The sequence below is a fragment of the Camelus dromedarius genome, chromosome 13 (genome assembly GCF_036321535.1).
Source record: "Camelus dromedarius isolate mCamDro1 chromosome 13, mCamDro1.pat, whole genome shotgun sequence".
Classification (NCBI taxonomy): domain Eukaryota; kingdom Metazoa; phylum Chordata; class Mammalia; order Artiodactyla; family Camelidae; genus Camelus; species Camelus dromedarius.
Genome location: NC_087448.1, coordinates 25429199 through 25451207, shown reverse-complemented (window position 1 = coordinate 25451207; position 22009 = coordinate 25429199). Strand labels below are relative to the sequence as shown.

The following is a 22009-nucleotide window of genomic DNA, read 5'->3' as shown; positions in this document are numbered from 1 at the left end:
GGCATTTCCCCATACACACTGAAGAAAACATTTTTCGTTCTCTAAACTATTCATTTTTATCTGATTTTCTGAGAAGTCCACAACTTAAATCATATAAACAGGCTTTCCTCACCTGTCTTAAAATGATTCTCCCTTCTTCATAAGAATGCTATATTTAATTATAGAGCCTAATAAAGTAGGGAAATAATTAATTTAAACTAATTGCTCAAAGAATCAAGATACAGCTAGATTGTTATTTATTAGCAAATGATTTACACATTACCTCTCTGTCTCATTTTAATAAAACCTTGTGAAAACTCACGCACTTTAAACAATGTGTAGGGGGGTAGGATATGGCTCAAGCACTAGAGCACATGCTTAGCATGCACGAGGTCCTGGGTTCAATCCCCAGCACCTCCTCTAAAAACAAATAAATAAATAAACCTAATTACCTACCCCCTCCAAAACAAAAAAACTAAAGAATAAAGTAAAACAATTTGTAGAGAATATAGCAAGATACAGCTATATCAATCAACAAAATATCACCTCTACTAGGAATCATCCATTAGCACTCTGACAAAATTGCTTAATCATTGATGCAGGTAATATCAGTCTAAATATTGTTCTTATTTCTTGAAATATTACAATAGCAAAAAAATTACTCAAGATTTATAATCATAGGTTTAGCTATATAATTTCTAGTTTTTTCATTTAAAATCTTCCCTGGAAGTACAAAAAATATGAGGCAGGAGTGATCCAAAATGGCACACAAGCAACCATTTAGAATTGCTCCCTTTCAATTTCTCTAATGTCGTCCATCTATGACCAATCTGTTAAACCCTCAAAGATGTGAACCATCGTCCTTGGATAATGATGATCTGTCCTGACACACAACTCACACAGCAAGATGAACACTGTAAGAGTGGTACTTACATCATCAACCAACACTTCTAATTCATATTCATGAATTCCACCTCCTCCATAGACCGAAAAACCAACGACAACTATTCCAGGTTTGTCTACTGAAAAACAGATTGCATCTGGGGACCCATTCCCAGTGTTCCAACTTCTCCCCTGACTTGTTTTTGTGAATCGGTTAGCACTGGCTTTAACGGAGTGGAGAGAATTAAGTCCATCAATCTATAAAGAACAAAAGCAATTCTGAGCATTAATAATATATCCTTAACAAAACTATCCAAAAGTTTCTAAGATCATCAACAAAATAACCTACCTTTAAGAAGTGGGTTTAAACCTTCCTAACGGCATAGTCCAATAAGAGATTAACCAAAAATAAAATCTAATCTTACTATTCTAAATTCACAAATCAGTATCACATGACAGTATTTTTAATCATATTACACTATACATTTCACATAATTTATGTCAGAACTATAACCTTATTAAGTTATCACAGTCATAATATATGAATTATCACTCACTTTGCAAAGAGATACCAAAAATTTCATCAATATCTTACAGACCAATTGTTTCCAAACCATGCTGCAGAGAACTCCAGGAACTATGGACACATAGACTGAAGGTTCCTCTCTTCAGTCAGACCATCCCTTCTTTCATCTGGGAGTTTTCAAGTTAAGACTGCATTGCAAAAAGTGTTCTGGGCCCTAAGTTTGAATACCACGAATGTATATTATGATAACTTGGCAGTCAATATTTGAAAAAAAAATATATACACAAATACACACACAACCTCATTAATTACAAACTGATTAGACAGGATCAGAGCACTGATTTTGGTTGGAAACCACTCTTCTAAATTATAGAGCCCACTTCTGATCTAAGCTGGATGCAGAAGTTAGGAAGATCTACAAGAGGTAAAAAATGGAAATTTATGATTCTAGCAAGAATTACAAACTCCTCTGGGAAAGAAAGAAATACAGATATCTAAATCAGGACCTTTAGACACTCCCAAGGTTATATATTAGGCACCTGAAATTGTGGGCATTCCTTTTCATTAGAAAAATAAGTTCACAGCTAGATAGTAACCTTCTGGGGGGGACCTATGCATTATAGACTTTTTTCTCCAGAATCTAGTACAGAAAGAAAACATACTATAGGCTGACTGAATAAATGAAAAAAAAAATTAAAATGTTCTGACAAGGGCTTCAGGGACCTCCTAGGCCAGGATGAGATGCGAAAATCTGCTCAGGTGCATGTGTAATTATTCAGAAATCCTAAGGCTAATCTCTCACTATGAATCAGTAGTATGTAGGCTGAATTTAATTTAGAATAGCTTCTGAAATAAAACTTTAAGTAAGAAAAAGCAAAGAACAGGAATTATTGAAGGGAAATAGAAAAAAAGATGTTCTTTGGAAAGAAAGGAGAGATCTGGGGCCACTGAGCACAAGCTGGTTATTAAACATTAATTTGAATGATAAAGGTATTTCACATTATGACATGATCTTCACAACAAATCTACGCCTACTTTTTTAGGAAAAAAATAGGAACATTCACCAAATTCAGTCAAAATGTTTAGATAAATTATAAAACAGTGAGCAGGGTAATGAAATGGTGAAAAATAATTACAAAAATGTAAAGGCACTTTAAAATGTTTCAAAGTGGTTTTCTTAAATGTATTAATACTTGATCCTTTAAAAACTTAAACCTGTGACAATGGCTGTTCAACAATGTGGGTGTACTTAATGCCACTGAACTGTACACATAAATATGGTTAGAATGGTAAATTTTATGTTATCTAACTTACTACAACTAAAAATAACTTTGTGATATAGGTGAGATAAAAATTATTATTCCCATTTTATCTATGTGTTTGTCTAGAGTCAATTAAGCGAGCAAAGCTAAGATCTGAACTTCTACCTTTTCCACACCATGTGTTCATTATTAGCAATCCTACTTTATTACCCAGCAATACAAACTATTTTTGCTTTTATCAGGACGTGGTGGTGGGTTGTGCGATAGAGGAAGATGTGTACTTTGTTTTACTGCAACATTCTGGGTAAACTGGGGAGAAAGAAGAAGTAAATAAGAACAGAGAAGAGCTATAAGGAAGAGAGAAAAAAAAAAATTTAGCTTGAAGGTCTTTTGTCTGGGGAAAAAAGCAAACAAAACAAAACAAAACAAAACCCCACAGTAGGACTGAAATTAGTTTCTACAAAGTCAAAATATATGAAAAAAGAAACAACGTGGAAAGCTTAAACATGTGTTAATGATCCAGTATGAAAATGTAACATCACCTCAGACCCCAGGGCCGACGCCGTCAGCTCGCTGACAATGCTGGCCAGTAACCCGCAGGTGTTGGAGACCAGGTGGGAGGAGAAAAGCTCATGTTCTCTCCGCAGACTGTTCCTGACTGGGAGCACGACAATGACCAGCATCTTCTCCAAAACTTCACGGAAGCTCGTCATCCCCGAGATATTCTCTTCATTCTATGACACATGAAAAGAAAAACCTCTAAGATACCACTTTATTTTCCTTCACATAAGTACTCAACTGCAAAATCTTACCTTTCTAGATGACACCTTTAAAATTCAGACTTGAGCCTGTGCTGTATATCTATCCACGTATATCTTGTATGTGGAGAATCGACTTCACTTGGAAGTTCTTTTTTAAGTTATTAGTCTCTGCGTAGCAAAAATGTACTACACATTCACAAGGTGTCTGTGTTTTTATTAACCTTGAGTCATTTTTATTTACTGTCTTATGTAACTTTTCAATAACAATTGTGTATAGCAGGAAAAAAACTAAAAAGCTTTTTCTATAAAACAAGATTCAAAACAGATAATTATTTCTGGTTTTTTTTAAAAAGCAAAGCAACTGAGAAATAGTCAATACAAATCTATTTTCCAATAAAATTCTTTCTGGTCATGGATGTAATAAAAATATGGAATTCTATAACACATATTCCTGTGCAGTTTTACAATTCCTATTGTACTTGGTTTCATAAGTGAAGATAAGAAATTCCAACCCCTATCAATAAAAAACTTTCAAGATAAGAAATTACAGAGTCCCATTAAAGACCAATGGGAAAATACTTTTTTTTTCGAGACAAAAAAGGGGAAAGATAAGTAATTTAATTGATACTCAGCACGAACATTATTTATCTCTTTTACTATCCTTGATATTGTTTGGCCCCCTGTGAACGGAGGGAAAGAGTCATTCAATTTTATCAAGGGGTCAGTTGTGACAACGACCCTTTCAGCTGTCCTGTGGACTAGGGAGTCAACAATTTGAGATCCAGTTCCAGTTTTTTCAGAGTGCTTCAACCTCATCTATAAAATCAGGGGAACCATTTGCTATGATTATGTTATCAAAAACACGTTGCTGCCCCCTGAGCAAGCAAGTTCTTCCACAATACTTACATTCAATATTGCATCACAAGACACTGTAAATTCAACAGATTTCATAAAGTCATAAACTTTCACACTGAAAAAAAGGTCTTAAAGTTAAAATCATTCCTCCCAAGACAAATCAAATCTGTAAATCAGTGTACTTACAATCCATTAGAAAAAAATTAAGTAACTTTTCAGTTAAAATCATCGTGAGTGTTGTTATAAATCACTCTCAACAATGTGTACAATCTTTCATACTTTCTTAATGTCCAATCTTAGGCTGAAAATAAAAGTCACTTGGAGATAATCTTTCACCTTTAAGTTATTTCTACTATCTTTGAATAATATTGCCGTAACATTTAGGTCAATATCTTATGTAATTAGTTTTCCTGGCTTTAAAATAATCAATTCTTAATTGTGTAAAAATTATAATTCTTTTATCCCTTACATCACTTTCATTCTCCAGAAACTTTACTTTTTGGAACATCTCAGAAAATTAGCTTTGGGTGAAACTCTATCTCCAACTGTACTCCATAATCAGTAATCTGGAAGGGCTTTATTTGGGAAGTAAAGCGTGGGGGATGGGTGGTGTATTTATTTAGTAATGTCCACTTAGTTTCTAATTAATAATTAACAAGATTAATACAAGAAACTTCACATAACATCTTAAAATGAAGTTGAGTGTCAATGTGTTTTAGTTGGAGGACCAAAAAATAAATATATGTGTGTGTGTGTGTGTGTGTGTGTGTGTGTGTAAAAGCACATCACTGGCCACTAAAATTTTAGAAAAAGGAACTCTTCTTCACTAGTAGTGGGGAATGCAAGCTGACACGAGCCTTCTGGAGAGCATTTTGGAAATTTTTGGTCAAGTCTTAACCTATTTTCCTTTGACTTTAGAATTTTTCCACTCCTGAAGATTTATTCTGGAAAAATCATCATGTATATGCAAAAAAATTTAGTCAACGATATTTTCAGCACCATTCTTTAAAGTACTAAAATCCTGGGAAAAATCTGCATATATGTATATATGTGTGTAATCTTCCATCCACCTATATTTTATATGTATATAAAAAAGACTAATTGACTAAATTATGCTACACCCAAGTGGTATAATTATACACTGTCCATTAAAAAAAGGGTAGAAGAATATACACTAACCAGGATATATCTTCACAGAATGCTATTACAGACACACAAATATATAACTATTAATTTAAATAATTACCAAATATTAATTCTCAAAAATGATTTTTAATATTTAAGAATTTATTTTTCCTAATTTTTTACATATAAATTGATATCTGAATAGAACTTTCATCCACATTTAATTACTAGTAAGGCTGAAATTTTTCCCATGCTGGCTTATTCTCTAAAGTCCTTCTTAAATTTATTGTTATGATTTCTGCTGGGATCCTACAACGATATATTAACTCTGAAAATTGTATTCCTTTTCCACTATTGTCTTTTTTTGTATCTATATGTCATTGAAATTTTTCTCAGAATTTTTCTATTGCTTCAGTCAACAGAAAATTGCTACTGTATAATAATTAGGATAACTTCTATTTTCTATTCCTTTTTTTGCTTTTATTTTAAAGATTACTCCTCATTAACTTGGTAGTAATTATATATGAATTTCATATGTATTTAAGTTAATTTTTCTCCATAGTGTTTTCTAAAAAATCAGAAGCAGTTACTAAAGAATGTTCTCTATGACTATTGTTTCATAATGCTTACTCTAATATACCAAAACGTTATAGGAAAAAAGTTTTAAAAATTATTTATTTTCCCAAAATTCTATCTTGGCAATCTAAAATACTGTATTAGAATATAAAAGTTTGCTCATAGTATCTGCAACTTTTACATGGTTCAGCAAAACACAAAATACAGGAATTCATTACATAACTCTCTCAAGTTTTTTACAGATTAGGGATCTATCAAAATTAAAAATTAGAGAAAAAAGATTGTTCACTTATAGGTAAACATGAGAAAATTTTTTTTCTTAAGTTTAGTTCTTCTTATAAAACTCATAATTATTTGGTAAATATACTTACTGATACAGAAGAAAAAGCACCAAGATAAATACGTCTCCAATTATGGTTTTATTGTTTCAATATAAAAGATTTTTCAGGAGACTCACCTGGCTGAGTTTTTCCATATGTGCCACCAAAAGAGGAAAGCGGTGAACCAGTGTTGAGTCATTCTCTGTGCTAACTTGTTTGACAATTGATCGTAGTAGTACTTCTCCATCATACGCAATAGGGAAGATAGACGTCAGCTTAACAGAGGTGTGACACAGAGCTGACATCACAGCTGCAAGGAGTCGGCTACTTGATGTCTTGAAGTTTGCCTCCTGGATATCCTTTTAAAAACAAAAATATGCACCCCACCAAAGAAATACTGCATCAGTATAATCCAAGTTTCTGGATATATAAAAGGTACACAACCTTTTAAATCATACACAAATCTTCTAGCACTCAGTTACCGGTAACGATTGTCTTGTTATAAGATAGTATTATATCACTGACTATAACACAATTAAAAAAAAGTATTATATCAACACTTTAAAACACAATTGTTTAAGTTACCACCCAATGAAGCTGGTAAATTATTAAATATGGTCAAGGAAAATCAGCTTCTTGTACTCTTTATGTGTTTACATATCCTGAGACTCACATTCTTTTCTAGCACTATTCTCCAAGAAAGGTATCAAAAAGGCCCCAATTACTATATATCAAAGTCATTTCCAGTAATAAGCACTAATAAATAAATGATTTAAATTGTAATCTGTGCTACTATGACATTTTTCTCAGGTCAATGTAGCATAATGTTATTATGCTACTATAGTAACATTTTACTAAGGTCACAAAATTGTCATCACATCATACAGTTTATCTTGTGCCTTGTTCCCAAACTTAGAGGAACAATCAATATTTCACCATAAGTATGTTAGCTGTAGATGTTTTTGGTAGGTATCCTTTATCAGATTGAGAAATTTTCCTTAAGTCCTAGTTTGCTGAGTTTTCATTACTAAGTACTAATTTTATCAGATGCTTTTTCTACATCTATTGAAAGGAAATATAGTTGTAGTATCAATTCAAATATCAATTACATTGGGGAAGAGGGTATAGTTCAGTGATAGAGAATGTGCCTAGCAAGCACAAGGTCCTGGGTTCAATCCCCAGTCCCTCCATTAAAAATAAGTAAATAAATAAAAACCCTATTACCTCCTTTCTCCTAAGAATAAAATAACAATATACAAATATCAATTACATTGATCTTAAGGGTTAAACTAACCTTGCACTTCTAAGATAAACTCCACTTGGTATATAATACATTTTTTAATATTGTTGGATTTGATTTGATAATATTGTCCAGAACTTCTGCATCTCTCTTTCTGGGTAATATTTGTCTGTAATAATTTTTTCTTTTAATATCTATCAGATTTTGGTATCAGGATAAGGCTAATGATAAATTAAGTTGGAAAGTTTTGTCTCCTGTATTTTCTGAAAGAGGCTGTAAAAAATTGATATCACTTCTTTCTTATATGTTTAACTGAATTCACCAATGACAGTATCTGGGTCTGGAGTTTTCTTTGTAGCAAAGTTTTTGATAATGAATTCAATTGTTTTAATGGATATGATAGGGTCATTCAGATTTTTCTATTCCTTGTTGTGTCACTTTTGGTTAGGCTGTATTTTTCACGAAATTTGTCTACTTCATCTAAAGTTATAATTTATTGTTATAAAGTTGTTCATAAAGTTCCCTTATTATCATTTTAATATCTGTAGGATCTAAAGTGATATTCCTTAATGGTATTTTATGTTTCTTCTTGCTCTCTTCCACCTCAATCAGACTTGCTAGGAGTTTTAAAATTTTGTTTTATTTTTCAGAGAACCAATTTTTGACTTCATTAATTTTCTCTATTTTCTAGTTCATTGATTTCTTCTCTTATATTTATTATTTCCTTCCCTTATCTTTATGACTTTCTTCTTACTTTGGATTTGATTTGCTCTTCTTTCTGGCTTCTTAAGGTAGAAACCTAGATTGCCAATTTTAAACCATTCTTCTTTGTCAGTATAACCATTTAAAAGTCTGAATTTTTCTCTAAGCAACACATTAGCAACTTCTCACCTATTTTGGTATGTTATATTTTATCTTCAGTGTAAAAAAATTTCTAATTTCCTTTGGATTCCTTCTTTGATTCACTGTTTACTCAGAGAGTTTATTTTCCAAATATTTGGTGTTTTCCTTGATATATTTTGCTATTAATTTCTAATTTAATTCTATTGAGGTCCAAAAAAACTTTAAGATTTTTATCTTGTGAAATTTACTAAGACTCATTTTATGGCCCAGCATCTGATCTACCTTTGTGAACGTCATATGTATACTTGACAAGAGTATGGATACTGCACTTGCACATTTCGTTCTATAAATGCCAGTGAGGCCAAGGTGGTGGACAGTGTTGTTCAAATCTTCTGTATCCTGACCGATTCTTTCTGTCTAGCTGTTCTACCAATTACCGAAAAGAGAAGCACTGAAGTCCCCAACTATCAACACTATCAATATGAATTTGTCTACTTCTCCCTTTAGTTCTGTCAGTATTTTGTGCAGATGTTTTGAAACTGTGATTTGGGGCATACACATTTATGAGGGTTGCAGTTTCCTGGCGAGTGAATGCATGATGTCAGCATGCAAATTCATTTACAGCTCTCTCTCCTGCCTGTGCTGCAGATATGGGAGTGGCAGGGGCTACCACGAGCTGTCCTTGCTCTCAGATACTCACTCACTACTGTTCTTTCCTTCTCTAATACACACACACACACACACACATACACACACACACTCATATAGACTCAAAGAGCAACCCAGCAGCTGCACAATGTGCCTGCCAATTTTATAACTAAGAAATGATACAGCAAACAGAAAAAAAAATTTTAACTTTGATTATTTATGTCACATACACCAAACTGATTTCTTAATTCATCTTTTATAAAACTTAGGAAATTCAGGCAACTGCAGTATATTTTCTTGAAGAGTATTAAGTAATACGTCATATTTTCAACTAACATTTTTCAAACTTAAATTACCTGATCCAAACAATTCAGCAGATCACAAAGGCAAGCCCACTGTAAGGCAGGAGTTGGGTAGAAAGAATGAAAACAGGCAGTAAAGGTATTGTGACACTCCTGAAGGACAGCTTCTAGGAGACTCAAGGGTTGACTGAGATATCCCTGGGGATCATTATCCAGCTTCACCATGCAGTGATCAACTCCTTCCGACAAAATTTTTCTTAACAAGGTTCTGGTTTTTCCAATACATTCTGCTAACTTGCTAGTTTCTTCTACAACTGCTTTTCCTGTAGCTTTAAGAGAACAAAACACATTGCTAATTAAATAGAATAATAAATATGTATGAAAACAGCCAATATAATTCAAGTAATTTCCTATATGGCTAAAAATCTTAAGTACTCATAATCTAGAAATGAAACAATACAGAGATTATGTGTGGTTCAAAGTTATTTCTTTTTAAAATCTAAATAGGAAAAAAAAAACCCCACTGGTTTCAGCATTTAAGTCCAAATCATGTGTTCAAAATATTTCTATTTGTCTGAATCTGTTTAAAATGACACTTTACTAGAGTACTTAATGTTAGCCTAACATGACATTTTGTTTTCATAATGACATGCAATCTAGTGTATTCTTTGTATATAAATATATAAGCATCACAGCAAGCTGACTTTCTCCCCTCAAGTCAGAAGCAGGTTAAATAAAGGCAGCTGGGGATCTTCAGCTCCTGGTAATCCTTATACAAACTTTCTCAATGTCTCAAATATTTTCTCACTAAAGTCATTTAAAAAATGCATCATACCTGACACTGGGTAAATTTCACAGGTATAGACACGCAATAACCTCAGACAACAGGTACCCACAAAGCGCAGTCTCTCTAAATCGAGAAGCGTAGCTGTAAACTGGAATCCTTTCAATCCCCTAAGCTCTTCAACGCCTAAGACCAAGGTGGTCCAGCTCCAGTGAAGAATACTCAACAATGACTCAAAACATTCCTAAACCAGAATATAAAAAATAGATAACAATTAGTTCAAATGATACCATAGGCTGAATCAAATAGAAAAATGACATTCTACTTCAAAAGTTCATCTGAGTTCTGGTAGCCCAAATAACAGACATTCTATTAGTTCATTCATTAAATTACAATAAGGAGTATCTTTGAAGCTTGACAAAAAAGGTAAAGTAGTTAGGCATCTTCAGAAACAGTATTCTTCAATATTTACCTATTTAAAATACATTTTTAAAGTTTCTCTGTTATCAACCTATCTAGTTTATCACATAAATAAAGGCAATAATAAAAAATACTTATGAATACACGTTTATCTTTAAAGAAAAATTAAATTCTATATCATAAATGTATTATGTATATAAACCAAAAATATTTTAAACACTTCAATAATTTTTGAATATGATAAAGTATTTTAGTATTAGATATCAGTGACAGTAACAGATAACTTACTTTATGTCTACATATTTAATTTTATAATACAAGCTATAGCCAGATCTTGATAAGCAAATTAGAAGATAAAAATTGAATAGAAAATACTGAAAAATTATTATTTGAATTTTCAAAGATTCTGGAATATGAGTTTAGGATGGTGAACATCCCATGCTGTTATAGTTGGCCTGTTGGTTTTGCCATGCTTACATGGATGATAGATACTAGTTGAAACTCAAAGCCAAGCACTTTTCCCCTCATATCCAGCAAATTCCAGTCCTCTGGTTATAGCAATACCAAGAATAAGAGTTTAGTTTAACTTTTTAAAGAAATGATTGAGTAAGTTTCTTACATAAAGATTACAATAACCCAATGACCACAAAACCACTTAGACATAAATATAAGAGAATAACTATGCACAGAAAAAAAAATAGATCACTGAAAAAGACACAACAGAGGCAAAGATACTTATTGGGTTCAAAAGATACCAAACTGATCTTAACACTAAAAGGATGCCAAGGTACCAAGGAGTCAAAGCTTGTAGAGTCTCTTACTCAAAGCATATTCTGTTGGAAGATCAATTTGACATGGCGCATCAAAATTTACATGATCCTACATCCAGCAGAAATATGCACAGAAGTACGTAAGTATCAAAGACACATACATATGTATATAGATATATAGCTGATCCTTTGTATTCAGTTTTCCCATCTATGGATTTAACCAACCAAGGATCAAAAATATTTGCAAAAGAAAAAAATTCCAGAAAGTTCCAAAAAGCAAAACTTGAATGAATGGCATGCCAGTAACTATTTACATAGCATGTACATTGTACTTACAACTATTTACATAGTATTTACATTGTATTGGTTATTATAAGCAAGTTGGAGATGATTTAAAGTATATGGGAGGGTGTGTGTAGGTTATATGCAGATACTACACCATTTTATATAATGGACTTGAGCATTTTGGTATCTGTAAGGGGTCCTGGAACCAATCCCCCTGTGGATATCAAGGGATGACTGTAATAGCAAAATATGAGAAACAAAGAATCCTTTGATAGGAATAGATTTGGATAAATTAAGAGTACAACCATTCTGTGGGATACCAACGCCAAATGTACTAACATGGAATATGTCTGCAGTATATTTGATAAAATTTATAAAAAGGAGATGCAGAACTTAAAGCATGATCAAAAACAAACAATTAGGTTGTATAGCATAAAGTAAATAGAGACTCATAAATTTGTTTATGTAAAAAAATTAGTTTGGAAAGATATATATCAAAATGTAAATACTAGTTATATATAGTACAACAGGGTGATAGAAAAAGACCTTTAACATAATTTTAGTATAGTTTTAACCCTAATCCACCCTATTCCCACCAGGGACATGTATTAATTATGTGGTTTTAAAAAACTAATTTAAAAAGGGGGAAAAAAGGCATTCTCCCTATGCATTTTACCAACATGACAGACTACCAGCTACATTGATAAATCAATTCACATAGTGCCTTACAATTTAAAAAGAATTTTTATATACCATATCTCATTAGAAATTCATAATGATGCTATGATGTAGTTTATTTTGATAACCTGCGTAAGAATTTTCAACTAATAAAGTAAAGAATAAGAACTTAACTCTCCTGAGCTGAAACACCATGGTATTTCTGTTACATCTTGGTGGCCTTCCATTCTACACTGGTCACCCCAATAGCACCATGTCTTTAACTGTAGAATGGGGAAGGTCAAGTAGTTCAACAAAGTCCCTAGTTAGATATGTGACACTTCTACTTAGTTCTTTAGGATTAAAGTAACTTTCTTGTTAACATCACTCTTAACGTTTCCTTCATTTTCTAACTCCCTCAGCACATGTATTTATACATGATTTATAAGAAAATCCACCATTTATTTCAGAAATATCAAGTCATGTTAAAATCAGTCAGTATCTCTGTTTTCCCATTATTTAAAGTGCATATATTCTTTGGCCTCGTATGTCAAAGTTAGTACAAACAAATCTGAGTTCCTAAAGCTATGCTTAGATAAAATTTTAGAAAAGTGGTTAAGTGCTAAACATCAAAATGCAACTGAGCATTTGACAGTGCTGAAAAAAAGCTGAAAAATTTTAAAATGGCTTACCACCGAGACAGTTCTTGCAAAAGATCTCTTTAAAATGTGTACCGGTTCACTGGTTTGCTGTTTGCCTTTTGAAGCACTGCCATCACTTGTTGGAAGTCTGAAGGTAGCACATAAATTAATGTTGACATTTTTCTTTACAAATATACATTTTTGCAATAGCAAAATAAATTAAACATTTCAATATTTTTGTTAGGTAAAATCCCAACATGGGGCTTTTATTAAACATTTTCCAATGCTAAGCAAAATTGTTAGCATTGAGCACTTCATCATCTAAATCCCACCTTTGTAAGACTGGGTAGTAGGAGATCTCTTACTAGACAACATACGTAACTTATGTTCTCTAGTAACCTTAGTATTAAATGCTACTCTTAAAAAGTTACTCAACCACTGTACCCAGGAGTAATCCAAGCAACTCATTACATTCATAAAGTCATACATTACAAATACTGACTATAATAGATTGCATAAAAAATAAATAAAAATTGCCCCTTGGAAAAGTGAGGTTGATTCCATCAAGATTCTTAAAGAGATACTAGAAAAGACATGGAAGACAGAGAATCACAGTATTTCTGTACAATCACTGTATTTCCTTTGATTTTTACTACTTAAAGTAACAATGTCATTTTTCAGTGACGATTTATAGCCATTTGAATTCTTTAGTCTAAAAATTATTGTAGTAATCTAGAAACAGATGGACACACACAAAGGCATTGGTCCCATATATTGCCATGAAGTAATTAAAATTCTTAAATAATGTTAAAATATAATCCTATTATCACATGAGCAAGTTACTGTTTGATATTTCAATGAAAGGTGGGAATTTTTCAGCAATAATGGATTTTCCAATTCATGCCATCACAAGGTCAACAACAAACCTAAATCTATAAAACAACCATCCAGGTCTATATATGAAGTCCCCATCTAGCACTCAGATTTCATTTTTCTAAGACAAATTTTATTAGTTTAAAAACATTCTGAAACTGGTTAAGAAAATCAGTAGATTTAAAAAATAAGTTATTAAAATATCATTATAGGCAAAATATAGATAATCTGAGTCATCAGTGATATTTTATTAAAATTAACCTCAAGGTTAAAAAAGTTTAAGAATATATAAAACTTAAATGTTTTTGTTAAATGTAGCTCTATTTCTAATGGTATATTATGATTTGCTGAATGCTTCAGGTACTTTCTTCCTTATATTTAATAGTGATCCTACTAGCTCATTATAGTAAAAGAATAAAACATGTTAATTAAACTAGAAATATGCTAAATACCTGTATAATAATTGAGGTATCTGACCAGCGTTAACATCTGTACCATTATTTGATTTCTTCGAACTCTTAAATTGGAAAACAACCCTAAGAAAAGAAGAAATAACAATGTAACCAAAAACAACATGATTCAAGATTCATGAAAGGAAATGAAAAATTTAATAATCATGTTTCCAAATCTTATGTTAATGAACAGAGATTCACTTTTTATGGAAAAAAATACAAGTGAAAAAACATCGTTCTGATTTTAGTTCTAACTCTGAATGGCTTAATGGGTTAAATGGAAGAATTAAACTTGATCTGGAGCTCCCAGGGGAGCAGCTGACCCCCTTATCCCTAGCCCCTCAGCTCAACTTTAACCAGAACAATAAGCTTTTAACAAAATATTTCAACTTATAGTTTAAAATCTGCTTAAATAGATACAACATAAACTTTAGCATCCAAATGCTGTAATATGCCAAGGTTGAAAGAACTATATATAGGAACCATACAGTCCCCAGGATCAAAGCAGTCTCTCCAGTTCTAATTTACAATCTTAGAGTAAGCTGAAAAGGATACATTACAATAACAGGCTTAATTTTGCCACAGCATTCTACTTGAACATTCAGGAGCACAGAATTCACTTCAGAAATTAGTCTGCTCTATTTTTTGGGTCAGCTCTGTTCTGAGCTGGACAAAACTATATATGAAACATACTATTATGTAACTTCTACCCATTTCAGTTTATGCTCAAGAATAATAAAGAATAAACTGAATTTCTCCCATAAATGATGGTCCTCACAAACACATGAATCAGAGTACAGAGGATAAAGAAGGTTGGGCTTAGAGTCAAGAGACTCTACATCTAGATTTGGATCTGCAACACAGAAGCCAACTGACTTGAAGCAAATCATTTCACCGTTTGTCTCTATTCCCCTGACTGTAAAAACGAGGCTAATCACAAAGTTCACAAAGTTGTTGAGGGCATCAAATGAGAATATATTTGAAAGTATTTCACAAACTCTTAAGTACTAGATACTTGAAATTTAAACAGGAAATTTCTCCTTACATTTTACTAAAACTATACCATCTCATAACATTAAAGCCTTGCAATTCACAAAGTGTTTTCATAAGCACTGTCAAATTTTATAGCAAGTATATATTCCTTTTTTGTTTCCAAAATCCTCACTATTCTTGTCACTTTCCTCTATATAACTTCTAATTTGGTAATAAGCTTTTAAAGAATGTAACATGCAGAAATACAGAAAAATACCAACTGACAAGAGCAAAGAACAGCAGTCCTATTATCTCCCCATTGTGTCTAGACCTTAATCTGGCATGAGATTATATGAACTTAATTTTTAGCAGGTCATATTATGCTTCAGATTTACTAAGATTTTTGTCTTACTGAAAGAACTTTGAGCTTTCAAAACAATATTCCACTAACAAAAATGAGAGTTGCTTAAGAAATACCTAAACATTCTGCTTACCCGTCATCTGTGGTAATAGAAGCTTGTCCATGAGATCCACAGTCGCTACTGGGTCCTGACACTCGAGCCCAGGCCACATACCACCAGCCAGCTTGCAGGAGAACTGGTTCATCAAACATCATTGCATATTTTTCTCTGAAAGGAAAATTAATGTGTCAAAGACAATGCCTTTGTACTTCCCTGTTACATATATTTATTTTTTAAGTCCTCTATAAACAACACATGAAATACATTATAAGATTCTTATTTAACAAGATTAAAAGCCCTCTATTTTAAAAAGTATAAACAAGAACACAAATAATAGTTAGTTGTGTTATGGGGATGGCATTACACTTCCTCCCCCTCATCTTGAATTCTAAAACTTGCTTCAATGTTCTAAAACTTTCATATTAAAATAATTTTTTAAAAATTGTTAAAAAAATCATTCCAGTTTTGTTGGAAAAATGAAAGTTTGAATTTTAGTTTTAAAGCTCATTTAATCAACTAAAGTGTTTTGAGAGGTCTGGAGTCAGATGGTCTGAGTTCAAGGCCTGGCTTTGTGACTTGCTAGCTAGGTGACATTGGGCAAGTTACTATATCTTCTCTATCTTATCTACTCAATTTCTTCATCTGAAAATAGGGATAAAAACATTACCTAGCTCATAGCATTGTTCTGAGAATTGAATTGAGATAAAGTGTTTGGAATTGGGTCTGTCACACAGTAACTACACAAAAAGTTTACTAAATAAGGAGGAAAGAAAAAACATGTATACAAATGAGGGCATCTGATAAAGATATACCCAAGTTATAACATTCCAGGTAACAGAGTAGAAGGACTGCACTGGTTGTAGCTGGGATGGAGAGGAGAAGGCAGGGTGCTGAGGAAGGGGAAGAATGTCATGAGGGATCTGCAGAGATATAAAAGTACAAAACAGGATCTGGGGGTGGCAAGGTGTCCAGTTAAGCTGAAGCATTAAGACAGACATGGAAGAGCAGTAGGTAGAAAGTTTAAAGACATGTTGTGAAGGATTATTGAAGTCCTTTAATGCTAGCCTGAGGAATCTGGGCTTTGTTAGTAGGTAAATGAAGAAAATCTAGATGATTCTCTACACACAAAATGATACACTGCATTTTTTTTTACTCATAAACATATGTTTGAAAATAAAAATGTTGACAATGGCATCTTAAGGTTTTATTAAAAATTAATTAAATTTCCTGAAATTTCTCTAATCTCTGTGTGTACATAACATAAAAAAGTTACTGAAAAAATATCTCCTGATACTGTTTAATGTCTAAAGTGAAGAAACAGTCAAAATTTTCTTTAGGTTTATGACTTTTTCTCCAAAGTAATTATCTGTTAAAAGCAAACTCAGTGCCTTACTACCATTTTCAGAAAATACACATTTCATTAGCAAAACGCTTATACACACCACAAGATTTTCTTAACACAGTTATCGTTGGGAAGTACAGTGTACCACTATTATCATGAAGCTCAGTTTATTACTTTTTCTCATCATAATATTTGCTGATTCAAATCAGGGACTAACTGATGACTAACTTGACTAACTTGTCATAACACAGTGTTGAGGTAATTCTTAGGATTACACAGAGAGGACTGATGAAATCTAAGTCTCTTTTTATTTAATGAAACTTCATAAATAAACATCCTGATTCTGGTTACCTCCTAAGAGGTTTCAGTAAAGCTGGCTACCTCTCCAAGTGTTACAATCAAGCATATAGAACAGACATAGTGTAAGAGTATACAGGTGCTGTGAATTATGGCCCGCTATGACTATTCAACTCAATATACATAATGTCACCAGAAGTAAATACTTGCATCCCATCACTAGAACACTAGCATATTAGGTGTTCTCCAAGTGATACATAAAAATAGAAGTGTGCAAATATATGTACTTTTCCATCTTCAAGGTAGAAACAGTCAATTTATCTTGTGAAATAGAAACATGAAGGATACTATTATTTTAATACAGTGTTGTTAAAAGAAACACTTACGTGATACTTTAGTTTCTTACACTGCTGATAACAGTAATTTTTTTAAAACTTCCTTTTTAAGTTATGTTTAATCATGTATAATAAATTTTTCATATTAAGTACATATGGATTATATTGAATAATGAAGAAATCTTTACCTTGCAGCACAGTCATAGGCCAATACATCAGTCTCTGCAAGAAGGTCTCCATCAGTTTCGTGATCTCCTCCATCAGGACCCAACTCAAACAGCTGGGGAAAGGAGAAAAACATATTATGCCCAGTCATTCAGTCATGTAAGTCTGCTGAATAATATGTTTACGATTTTGCATCTCCAATATATGCTGGACAGTATAGAATGTAAAAGAGAACCTGCTTTAAAAAAATGTTATTCTGTGAAGTATACAAACCAGTATGTCTAAATTAAGAAACATAAACAATATCTTACAGTCTATATTAATCTCAGTTTTTCTTATTTATATATCTATTTATATCAAACGCTCAAGAACATTCTGTACCAGATATGAACACCTGAAGGAAGACTAAGTGAGCTTTCAGATGTGGTTGAATTTTGCTTCAACACTCACTGGCTGTGAGAACACAGGACCCAGTTTCCTCGTCCATAAAGGGGGATGGGCACTACCAGTGCCTGCTTCACTGTAATTGTGAGAATTAAATAATGCTTGTAGAGCACTTAGAAAAATACTTAGCCAAAAAAAAAAAAAAAAAAAAAAGAGGCTAGAAAGATATTAGCTGTGGAGAGAGAGGAATAACAGAAGGTAAAGATACTTAAAATAATAGGTAACAAAAAATAGTTCAAAGCAGTAACGGCATAGGAAAAGGAGACATGAAAAGTGTGAAAATAAATGACACTCTGGTATACATTTTAAGAGAATAACTGCTGTGTTGCCAATAGACTGAAACGAGCAAGGACAGAAGCAGGATGCAAATTGAGAGGAAACTAAATAATCCATGTGGCTGTGACTTGGACCAACTTGGTACCAGGAGCAGCTTTCAGAAGTGGCTATATCCTGGATTTATTTTCAAAGTGCAGCTAACAATATTTGCTGCTGAAGTGGATGTGGGTACAAAAGAAAGAGGGAAGTCAAGGATGACTCCAAGATTTTGGGCCTGAGCAACTGGAAGAATGAAATTAAGTTTATTTTGAGTCAGTTAACTGGGATGGGGAAGGACAAGAGAACAACACATCTAGAGAAAGCAACAGAAGCCTAGTTTTGATATGTTACAACCGAGATGCCTGTTAGCTATCCAAGTGGAGATGCAGAGTATACATGACTTTGGAGGCCTATTAAGTGTGAGAGTGATCAGAGAAAGAATACTTAGAGACAGAAGGCTGGATCACTATGGGGGTGAAGAGACTTTAAAAAGATGTTCAAGACTGAGTTCTGGAACTGTAACATCTAGAGGTCAGGAAGATGACGAATACCAAGCAGAAGACCAGAAGAGTAGCCAGTGAGACAGGAGGAAAATGAAATGTGATGTCTTGGGAGCCAAGTGAAGGAAGTACGTCACAGAAGTGCTCTACTGGATTAAATGTTAATCGGTTAAGGAAGGTAAAGGCTGAGATGACGGCAGCATTTAATTGAGAATTTCTTATGAAGACTTATTGATATTAAGGCATAAACTAGTTTTCCCCTCTACTTAAAGAACAAAATCAGATAATTTGACAATAGAACATTCAAGCTATTAGTGAATTTTCAAAGAATGAACATATCCTTTGCTTAGTATAATTGCTGGCCCTTTCTGAGATGAACAGTGCAGTAAACCCATGATTTCTGATTGTTTTTAGTTTGTCTACCCGATGGAATCCATCCCTTTACTCACTTCATCCCTCATCCTCACTCCTATGGTGATAATGTCTGTTTACATAGGATTTGGCATAAAAAATGCTAAAAACTTTAAAAGCTGTATTAAAATGCCCCTGCATCTTGTCATTAAAATGGCTACAAGAAAGCAGGCACTTAGATACAGCTGTATCCAGACTACTAGGAAGTTCAGCACAAAGGATTGAGATTGACTGTTACAGCCTCTTTCAATCTAAAATTATTGAAAAATCGTTTTCTATTCATTTTACTCCCTTTTTCATTCACTTTAAATTTTTAAATGAGTTAATGACTTATTATTACTATATTTGATCTTAGCAACATTTCTGCAAGTCCTTTTTAGAAGGAGGCATTCTATAAAATAATAAGCTAAGTCGAAATTGTTATCTTCAAAGAAAAAGGGCAACAGTGTCAATGAACTGCTTACCTTAATTTTAGCAGTATATTCTCCTCTACCTCCAAACAGACCAAGACCACCAAGTAAAATATCCGTGTCAGCACTAAAACGTATAGCTTCTACTGAATGAGCAGAGTAACCCCAGCCACCTCCGTGACCTAAAAGATGCAAATGATAATTTATGTTTTAAAATATCCATATATTTCATTCATAAGACAACATTTTCCAAACATAAATATACATACTTTCAAACCTGTTTACTACACTATAATCTTCTTTGGAATAAACCTTCATTACTGCTTGAGTTTCCTCCTCTGTACTTGCAACACCCATTTTTAAATCCTGCATAGCTGCCAAGGTATCAAGACAACCTAAAAGCAAACAAACAAAAATTCAACTCCTTCAACTTAAAATTTCCCCTAATATTGATAATATGAGATGCTGTAGGGGATAAATTCAAACAATAGACTCTGAATGTGCTCAGCAAATTTACTACAAGCTTTAAATAACATTTCATGGAAGATACAACCAATAAAAATTCTCCTCTGCCTGGGTAATTATCATATTTAAACATATACTAAATGACAATGTTTTGTGCAAAACTATCTAACTGAAAAGTTACAATCGCTTAATCTTCGAGTCCTTACAAAGTTCTTCATTTTATCAAACTCTCTGAATTACTTTAGGTTGATTCTTGAAGTACTAATTGCAGAAGACAGAATAGCCTGAGATAACTTTAATCAAGGCTAGTTCTAGATGTTTACAATGGTTACCAGACATTGTGAAAGTGCTCTATCTCAAATTAATTAGAAGTGAAGTTGACGTGCTGTGGGAAACTGCTATGTAAGAAGAAATAGAAGTGGTAACTATAAAATTCATGTAATATTTTACAGAATTTATTTTAAATAATGAAAACAATTAAATATTATAATTATACATTTGACTATTCAACCTACATCTCTAAAGTTTATATATTCAAGTTAAGCAAAAACATTAAAAGATCTACCTATTAGGAAAATTGCATTCAGGGCTGCTTTATATCTGGGCATATACGACTCTTCCATGGTGTTGGTAGAAGTCTGATAAACTGTTTTCTGTAGGATAAACCTCTTAAAGTTGGAGGATTTAATTTATTTTGCACCTAGCACATTATTGTTTAACAAATATGACAGAATGATATACAAACATAAATACTCTTAAAAAAAAATCCTCTGCACACATTAATGAAAATTAGCTGATCATCAAATACCAACCCTACCTAGAATGTGCAAAGCTGCATGAGACCGGGTGGTGAGAGCCCTTGATCCTGTTGGTAAGGCAAGTTCAGGACTCAGAATACTACATCGGGACTGCATGTCTGCTGCAGAGGGAAATCGGGCGTCAGCAACCACTGCATTGTAACACCACAGCTCTCTAGTGTTTGGTCGAAACCTTTCAAGAAAGAGAATGATTACAGCACTCAACATATAGTTTCAGTTAAAAAAAAAAATTCTTAAGTATAAATGATGATACAAAGAGAATAATACAGTCAGCTTAAACAGGACAAAATGTAGTTCATTATTTTCAATACCTGAGCTAAACAAACAAAATAAAATGATTTATGTCACTATAAGTGACATAAGTTGAACAAAACAGCAATATAGATCACATTACTTCATAAATAATAGAGCAACAGTTTACCTTACAGTCTAATGTGTACTTACAAACATGAAGCTTTTGTACAACACTCTATTAAAAAGCTTAAAGACAAAGAGTAAGTCAAAAGAAAATATGTAAAACAACCATATGAGACAAAACAACAATAGCCACAGTGTAGTCTTCTACTCCTGCAAGCCAATAAGAGATAATCAATCCAATACCTAAGGTGGGCAAAGGATGTGGAAGGCTGTGCTTAGAAAGGAAGCACAAAGGGAATGTATGCAGATGCTCAACCTACTAATACACAGCAGAGCATCACAAAAACCAGAAGGAAGCCAGAATGCCCTCCTGCCATTATCTCATTTCTTTTATCTATTTCATAACAAAATTCTCAGAAGGCAGTCTCCACTTCTTTACCTCCTTTATTCTAAAATTTTTTGGAAAAACTGTTTTTATCAACTACTGAATACACATAAAAGAACAATAACAAAATA

The 22009-nt window shown here is 32.9% G+C and overlaps 1 protein-coding gene across 8 annotated transcripts in view; it reads right to left on the bottom strand.

Annotated features, from left to right (window-relative positions):
• The window catches only part of MYCBP2 (MYC binding protein 2), a 226102-nt gene that overhangs the window by 107193 nt on the left and 96900 nt on the right, over positions 1-22009 (bottom strand). For all 8 annotated transcript variants that reach the window (XM_031466155.2, XM_031466152.2, XM_064493060.1 and 5 more), the window contains 12 exons: positions 21136-21308; positions 20123-20248; positions 19908-20035; positions 17797-17888; positions 15668-15802; positions 14202-14285; positions 12928-13024; positions 10155-10347; positions 9374-9648; positions 6424-6645; positions 3192-3383; positions 913-1119 (listed from right to left, as the gene is read on the bottom strand). In XM_031466155.2, coding sequence (XP_031322015.1) covers positions 913-1119; positions 3192-3383; positions 6424-6645; positions 9374-9648; positions 10155-10347; positions 12928-13024; positions 14202-14285; positions 15668-15802; positions 17797-17888; positions 19908-20035; positions 20123-20248; positions 21136-21308 — 1924 coding nt within the window. The remainder of the gene's footprint in view (positions 1-912; positions 1120-3191; positions 3384-6423; positions 6646-9373; positions 9649-10154; positions 10348-12927; positions 13025-14201; positions 14286-15667; positions 15803-17796; positions 17889-19907; positions 20036-20122; positions 20249-21135; positions 21309-22009) is intronic.